This window comes from Nicotiana tabacum, chromosome 17, assembly GCF_000715075.1.
Source record: "Nicotiana tabacum cultivar K326 chromosome 17, ASM71507v2, whole genome shotgun sequence".
Lineage (NCBI taxonomy): Eukaryota > Viridiplantae > Streptophyta > Magnoliopsida > Solanales > Solanaceae > Nicotiana > Nicotiana tabacum.
The window spans coordinates 27,662,024-27,671,203 of NC_134096.1; the positions used below are offsets into that span (position 1 = coordinate 27,662,024).

The window sequence follows — 9,180 nt, forward strand, 5'->3', positions numbered from 1 at the left end:
CAATAACAATACCCCTAGGCCATCACATATCATTCCCGACATAGCCCCATTGTCTCGCCACATACGCATAGTAATTATCCCATCTTGTCTCGCCACATGCGCAAACCCAACATATATAGCCTGCCTTGTCTCGCCGCATGTGAAAATATCAAGAATAACAATAGCATTGTCAAATCACGTGCAAACACCCTGACAATCCTCTCAACAATTCCACATGAGCCAAAAGAAATATTACAACACAATATAACAACTCGCGCCACATGTGCTCGTATGCCACACTATTTCCATAACAACAATTCCAATACCACAACCACGCATAGCTCATAGTTCAACAACACTGAGTACAACAACAATGATAATAACACGAGAGTACGATAAGTAATCAACATAAGAATTTCAACAACACAATGTAGCAGAAGAATAAGCTCAACAACGACAAAGATAACAAGTAATAATGACTTCAAATAAGAATAACTCAACAATAAAAGAGATAACATGTGGGAACGACTTCAAATAAGAATAAATCAACAATGGAAGAGATAACATGACAATAAAAGAAGCAACAATTTCAATTAAAGCATATAAAAGTATATTTGGCAATAAGAGATATAACATATACTAACAACTTCAATAAAAGCATGTAAGAGTAAAGTTAACAATTGAGGATATAACATGATATGGAAACTTCAATTTAATGTACATAAGAAACCTAAAAATCTAAACAGGTCAAATTTCCACATATAAAATCGTGTACACACTCATCATCTCGTATACACATCTTTCACGTAATTCAAATAGTGCAATCAAACCAATCCCTATGGGTTAGTTCTCCCACACAAAATTAGGCAAGAAACATACCTCAACTAGGCCAAATCAACACTCAAAAATAGCTTTTCCTTTACAATTCACCTTCGCTCGGCTCAAATCTAATAAAAATCGACTTAATAACATCAAATAATGCAAGAGAAACCAATTCCAATAAGTAAAGCTAAGATCTTTATACAATTCCTCAAAAGTCAACAAAAATCAACGTTGGGCCCGCCCGGTCAACACCCGGGTCCAAGGGTAGGTATCGACTACCCATAATCCCACGAGTCTATATATGTATTTTTCTTCAAAATCCGAGTCCCATTCCACACTCAAATCCCAAATTTTTATTTTTCAAAACATAGACAAAGGTTTTCCAAAATTTCACTTTGATTCTCAAATTTTTGATGTTAAATCTCATATATAATCATGTAATATAATTATAAATTTTTGAAAATCACTTACTCAATGATTGTAGATGAAAATACACTCTCCAAATCGCCTCCTACCGAGTGTAGGGTTCAAGATATGAAAAATGAGACCAAAATCCCGTCTTGCAGCCTTAATGTTCTAGAGCAGGTGTCGCAAATGCGACTTAGGGTTCGCAAATGTGAACCCCTCAAATGCAAAAAATGATCACAAAAGCGACATCCATCATAGCCCTGCTAATGTCGCAAATGCGAACATTGAACATTTCGCAAAAACGACCAAATGATCGCAATTGCGTTCCTACCTAGCCCAGACCCCAATCACAAAAGAAAACAAAATATTCGCTAATGGAACCTAACACACCTAGTGAGCTTCACAAATGAGACTCCCACCTCGCAAATGTGGAGGTCGCAAATGCGAACAAAATCTCGCATTTGTGAGACCTGCAGCACCTATTCAAAAACTAGCAAAACTGCAACTCTTCCAAACACTCCGAAACGCATCAGAAACTCACCCGAACCCTCGGGGCTCCAAACCAAACATCCACACAAGTCTACAAATATCATATGAACTCGCTCACGCTATCAAAATACCAAAATAACATCTAGAACCGTGAATCAGACATCAAAATGCATGAAATTTTAATTGAAACTCAAGAACTTCTAAAAACACAACCACTCGTCCGATTTCTATCAAATCAAATCGGAATGACGCAAAACTTTACAAACAAGTTTCAAATAACAAAACGTACCTATTCTAACTCCCAAAACTGAAATCCGAACATGATAGTCATAAAGTCAAACCATAGTTAGACATAAAAAAATTAAACCTTTAAATTGCCAACTTTCGGCAAAACAAGCCAAATCAACCAGGGACCTCCGAATTCAGTTTCGGGTATATGCCCAATTCTAAAATCAAAACACAAACCTATCGGAGCCATAAAAATACTGTTCCGGGGTTATTTTTACAAAAGTCAAATCTCGATCAACATTTCCAACTTAAGCTTCTAAAATAATAACCACTCATCCAAATAAAGTCCGAAACATCCGAAAATTGAATCCGACCATAAACGCAAGTCATAATACACAATATAAAGCTACTCAAGACCTCGAACAATTGATAGGAACGCTAACGCTCAAAATAACTGGTCGGGTCGTTATACCTTTCTACATGTATAAGATTTCTCTGGCTTTACCTCCCAAAAACACACACAATAAACACATCTAGTTTGTGAGATACTAACTCTGTTTACTGAATCGATGTTTGACATGGAGCAACTTATTCTTCGATGGTGAGTTCAAAGATCTGTGCTGCATTATAAAGGTACACAATTTGTTATTCCCACCTCGCAATTTATTCTAACAGGAAGAAATAGTAAATATATAAAAATTATTATAAGTTTTAGTTTCAATATACCTTTTTATAAAAGATATCTTTGTATTTCCCTAAGAGAGAAGGATATGTATTTCCCTGAAAAAGAAGGATATGCCGAATGAGAATACAAAAGAAGAGGTCAAATTTTGGTAATTTTTATAGAAGGACCAGTATAAATTAATACTTAGCTTTATGTACTCTTTTTCTTTCATATTTGATTCGCAAAAGCAATAAAAATCACCTAAAGAGCGCTGTGTGCTTTAATCATGTGTGTTCATATTATCTCTTATTTGTTTCTTCATTTTTCAAGCAAAATGAGCTCTTTAACTTATAGATAAAATGGAATATATAATTGTTATTTTGATTATGTTCATGCTCATAAATCCAAATAATCAAAAGTGGGAAGAGTTCTTACCAGAAAAAGAAGGCAGGTTATAACTCTTGTGACGATTCTGCTTCTCTAATTTCATTGCATCACTTCCGCAAGTTTTTGTGATGTCTCCTTTGTTTATGTTCTTTCCTCACCATTCCTCAAAGTGAAAGAGAATACAAAAGAGAAGAAATGAGCATTTTTAATTGCAATAAATCAGGCAAACTTTCTCGATTACAAAGGAAAACAAACCTGATATACTCAACAAAAAAAAGAATTTCTATGCTATATGATCACCTAATTTTGGTCAACTGTCAAAGCGGATAACAATAACAATTAATTTTACCAGTAAGAAAAATCTGGAGTAAAAAGCAGATATAATATAGTGCATTGGATCAATTATTTGCATGTGGTATTGGTAAAAGTCCTAGCATTTCCCCTCAGTGAAGTTAATATTCATTTGATCAGTATGAAAAATGAAAAGGGGTACACCTATTCATGCAAAATGAATGTGAAGTGTTGAACTGATTCAAATAAAAAGGAGAGTTACAACCGTTACATCTTTCTTTTTACCCGAAAATCGGATAACGCTGAATTTGTGTATGGTTCTAAGGATAGGTAGATTCCTTTGACCTGAAGATAACAATACACGTATTTGTTATGTGAAATAGAAATGATGAACAAAGATACTTAGTGAGCTTAGAAAGATAAACACAATGAATTCTTGATATTCTAGAGAAGATCCCTTCTATTACAATCTATCTTCCTTTTTATAGCCAAAGATCACTACTTTTTCTATAACAACATAATAGAATAATATTACTAGTGGAGGACTCATGATGGTGTGTCTCCTCTTTAATTCCCGCCAAGATTCTCTCCTTTGGTGCGGTTGTAACAGCTTTTTGTCTGCGAACTCGATACTGACTCGAGCTCGGTGTCAGATCGGAACCTCGGCCTTGGTTTCGAGCTTGATGATCACTTTCGGGCATCGATGTTCGGGACCTGTGTCGGTCGATGTTGCCTCAGTCGATTCGGACGCCCCGACGCTCGACGCCCCAATCTCGGAATTCGTTCGAGCTCTCCATGTAGATACCCCTTGACTGAGATGCCATCGTCGATCGATCTTCATGATCGATGACCGATTTTAAACGTATATACTTTCCTTTTGGAAATAGAAGAAAAGTAAAAAAAATAATGGAGTAAAGCATGCCACATCATCACCTTTTCCTCCTCTTTTTGTTTTTTCTTCCTTTTATTTCATTTCCTTCACGCTCATTTTGGATCAACTAATGAAACCCATGCAGAACGGCAATCCATCCATTTGTACGTTTTCTGAGAAAAATCAATCATGCATGATCTAAGGAGATTTTCTCACGTCTCAACATTTTTTCTCAGCTTTTCTTTTCCGTTTTATGCACCGAAAACGGCCAAAAGGTGGCAGCTTCAATTGTCGCCAGAGTGCCTCCCCGGGAGATCTAAAGCAAAATGGTTAATCCGAATTTCTTGAAGACCCCAGATATTCCATCGTATAATGTCCGAGGGAAACCAGTGGCGGGTGTTGACAAATTGTGTTATATGACAGATACGGTTACCGACAATGGCATTTGGGAAGAAATCAACCCTTTGGATTCCAAACTCCCAATCTTTATCTTTCAACTTGCTATTGTTCTATTCGTCACCCGCCTTTGTCTGCTCCTCCTCAAACCCCTCCGCCAACCCCATTTCGCTGCTGAATTGCTCGTATGTATAATTGCTTATTTCGTTTAGGCGTAGTTTGTACGACACTCCTACCCATTTGGATATTGACAACATGTCATTTTTATCCCATTTCTAACAATTTCAATATTTAAACTTTGATATTCTCTCTGTCCCAATTTGTTTTTTGGCTTAGGCACGAAGTTAAATAAACAAGAAACATAAGACAAAGATATTCGTGTTGTTATAAATCAGATGAATTTGTAAGATTAAAATTAAATATTGAAATAGATATTCTATCAAAGTGTACTTTTCTAACCATTACTTTACTATTTTTTTTTACTATCACTGATAAAATACATAAGTACTAAAAAAGAATATCAAAATCCATGCTCATCAAACATGTCATATCTATTGAAACCAAGTAAGTGTCAAATATACCAAGCTAAGCCACATTTTCATGTCTTTCTTTGCATGGGTTTGATTGTTCGTACTTGAAATTGCTTTAAACTTTTTTTTAGTTGGTTTACTAGAAAGATTAATATTATTATGTCACCTATCATGCACGAAGATAATTAATAGAGGTTCGATACTATTTTTATTGGTTAGCTGCTTTTGCTCTTACGAGACTAAGTCATCTTAATTTGGCTTCATTTGATATGTTAAGTTTTCCTAGCTTGTTCTACTTTATAGGTCACTTTCTTGTGAATAAACACAAATTTTGGAGCACACTTATGCTATTATATCAAATATTAAGCTGCGGATTGAAGTGTAATTTTTGTGATTTCTTTTTTAGAGAAGAAGCAAATTCCTCATTTTTGAATCATAATGCCAATTTATGAAGTGTGCATTTTGTTGCGTTTGGCAGGCTGGTATACTGGTGGGTTCAACTGCAATTGCAAGTGAATTCGCACGAGAACATATTCCAGCGTTGGGTGCTATATTTGCAGCCTCTCGAATTATGATGATGGAGACAGTGGGAAACCTTGGTCTAATTTATCATGTATTTCTTCTTGGGTTAGAAATGGACTTAAGAGCATTAACAAGTGTTGGACCGAAAGCCCTTGGCATTGGTATTGCTGGAGCTATTTTCCCCTTTGTTATTGGAGCTTCCTTGTACATTTTTATCGCGGACTATCCTGAGAGTTTCAGGTGGGGTTTCCTTTATTGGGGTGTAGCACTCTCAGTCACTGGCCTTCCTGTTATAGCAGAAATCTTTGCAAAACTAAAGCTCCTCCATTCAGAGATTGGAAGAATAGCCATGTCTTCAGCCCTTGTTAATGACTTGTCGTCATGGTTTCTCCTTGTAGTCTCATTATCAATAACTAGTAGCTATTCAAGTACGTTCTTGTCATTGCTTAGTGCTATTGTGTTCATCATTTTCAGTATTTTTGTAATCCGTCCGGCACTTTTGTGGGTGATAAGGAGGAGGACCCGAGAAGGAGAAGAATTTAGTGAAGCAGTAGTTTGTGCTATACTTGCAATGGTCTTGGTTTGTGGGTTGCTGACGGATATATGTGGAGTTAGCTCTATGCTTGGTGCATTTGTATTTGGTCTTATCATACCTCCAGATTTCTTGGGGCATAGGTTTGTGTTGATGCTACAAGGCTTTGCGTCGGACTTGTTGCTGCCTCTTTATTATGCTAGTTTGGGAATGAGGACTCATCTTGGGGGATTAAACAAAGAGGACGTGCTTATGATGGTTCTAGTTAGCTTCTTTTCCTTCATACCTAAGATTGTTTGCACTATTGCTGTTTCTTACTTGTATAAAATGTCGTTGCGTGAAGGATTTACACTTGGAGTCCTGATGAACACCAAAGGCCTGGTAGCTGTCATGGCAATGAGCTTGGGGCGTGACCATACTGTAATGAATGAGGATGGATTTGCCATCATGTTGTTTACCATTTTTTTCATGAGCATAGCAACATCACCAATTGTGAACTTCCTCTATAGACGGACTAAAAGGTTCTTGCCAAGCCAGCACAGGGTGTTACAGGACCTAAAACCAGATGCTGAGCTCCGAATCCTTACCTGTATTCATGAAGTACAAACTGTTGCTGGAATTACTGCACTCCTGGAAATATCCCATGCCTCCAGAAGATCCCCAATTTGCGTCTTTGCTCTTCAGCTCATGCAGCTGAAAAAACATACCACCGCTCTCCTCATTGTTCATGACTCCAGCAGGACTAGCTCAGAAAACGTCAGTAAAGTAGGCGGACAAATAGACCAATTAATTGCTGCGTTTAACAACTTAGAGCATCAAAGTCCAAATATATCTGTTCAGCTATTGACTGCTATATCTCCTTATGGCACAATGCATGAGGATGTCTGCAGTATTGCTGAGGAAAAGCAGGTGACACTAATCATTCTCCCATTCCACAAGAGACAGACTATCCATAATAACATGGAAGAAATGAATCCTGCTTATAAAGATGTAAATAATAATATTTTAGCAAATGCACCTTCTACTGTTGGTATTCTTGTAGATCGTGGTTTTGGCACATTGTTACCTACTAAAAAAGATGAGGGTATAAGTAGGAGTTGCAGAATTGCCATGATCTTTATAGGGGGGCCTGATGACAGAGAGGCTTTGACCTATGCTTTGCGCATGGCGAGACATCCGAAGGTAAGTCTAACAGTTTTGAGGTTTATTCTAGATGAAAGTAGAGCTATAGCTGGTTCAACACAAAATGACGATGCAGATTTTTCCGTCATAATGGGAGCTGAAGCTGAAAAGCAAGCTGATGACCTTTTGGTAAATGAGTTTAGGCACAAGGTACAGAATGATGGCTCAGTTGTTTATATAGAGGAGATGTCTAGTAATGGGGCAGAAACAGTGAAAATAATAGCAACACTAGATCAGGATTTTGATCTCTATGTGGTAGGAAGAGGATTGGGGTTCTTTTCGCCGCTGAAGGGTGGGTTAGATGAGTGGAGCGACTGCCCGGAGCTAGGGTCGATTGGGGATCTGCTGCTGACATCAGACTTTTCTTCTACTGCTTCAATTTTTGTGGTGCAACAGCATGCATGGCTCAACCCCGGATCATCAACTCAAGGAAATTCAATTCTATGATACATTTAGAATCATGTTAATCTGGTACAATTTATTAATGAGACAGAAAAGATGGTTGTTGATCTTTGCAGAGGGTTGAGAAATGATTTAGCATCTAGCTAGCTTGTACAGGAAATTTTTAATTTTATATTTAGAGGGAGTTTCTTTTTTCTCTCTAAATAGATATATCTACCTTGTTTGAATACAAAATTCTTGAGTTCCATTGTTGTATATTCTTTGATTAATCTAGCAAAAGGGTCCGCCATTCAAGCTTCAATAATTTTGTTTGGTAGAGATTTTGTTAGTATTTCTTCGTCGGGTATGTAAGGTTGCTCTAGTGGTAAGCACCCTCCACTTCCAACCAAAAGGTTGTGAGTTCGAGTCACCCCAAGAGCAAGGTGGGAAGTTCTTGGAGGGAGGGAGCCGAGGGTCTATCGGAAACAGCCTCTCTACCCCAGGGTATAGATAAGGTCTGCGTACACACTACCCTCCCCAGACCCCACTAATGGGATTATACTTGCTTGTTGTTGTTGTTGTTGTTGTTCTTCATCGGGTATGTACATATTGAAGTTGTTGTCACGATCCAAAATCCCACCAAAGGTCGTGATGGCATGTAACCTCCAGACCAGGTTAGCCAATCACACAATAATATGAAAACAACAAAACAAGATATAATAAGTTTGAATTAATATAAATAGCAGTGTAAAGCTCCAACAATAGCTAATATTGTGATACATAAACCAAATTCCCAAAACCAGGTATTACAGAGTCATTAGCTCTAAAACCAAATATAGAATATGTGTTAATAGTGTAATATTGTCTGAATAAAAAATAACAACATAAGATGAGGGAAGGGACTCCAAGGGTCTGCGACATCCATGTAGCACTACCTTGAATCCTTTCGATCAATCAAAAGCTCACTCGCAAGATCCGCTGCTGCCAACACCCCGATCTACATGAAAATGTACAGAAGTGTAACATGAGTACTGGACAACATGTACTCAATAAGTATGAATGTTGGGCTGAGCATGTATTATAATTTGATGATTAACAAACCAGGATCAACTATGTGAAATAACCAAGTTTCATGTTCCAGGATGATGTGTAACTTAACAGGTGTGCAGGAGTGAGATACAATTAACAAATGAACCCGGTTCGTAGCAGACTAAAGTCTAGTGCTCATCACACGCAGGATGTCAGAATACTTGTGCAAGCTGAATTCCTCAAGCAAGTTATGTTCGCGCTTTACATAGAATGCATTAACTGAGAGGAGTCCGTGATCAAAAGGATTCTTGTAAATAAGGGAATACTTGTGTGGAAAGAGAAAGTTGAAGAGTTGAAAAAATAAGGAAACCAAATCAAAATAGGAGAGGTTTTCCTTAACCTAAATATTATACGTTTTGGAGCATTAATTGAAGAAGATATTCGGCCAACTTTGCAACTATAAAAGAGC

General features: G+C 37.4%; 1 protein-coding gene across 1 annotated transcript; it reads left to right on the forward strand.

The window, feature by feature from the left end:
- Window positions 1–4,342: 4,342 nt before the first annotated feature.
- On the forward strand, window positions 4,343–7,958 carry LOC107766607 (cation/H(+) antiporter 15-like). The gene is made up of 2 exons (XM_016585419.2): window positions 4,343–4,720; window positions 5,544–7,958. Exons 1-2 carry the CDS (start codon window positions 4,466–4,468, stop codon window positions 7,746–7,748), a joined length of 2,460 nt encoding a protein of 819 aa, XP_016440905.2. The 5' UTR covers window positions 4,343–4,465; the 3' UTR covers window positions 7,749–7,958.
- Window positions 7,959–9,180: the final 1,222 nt, after the last annotated feature.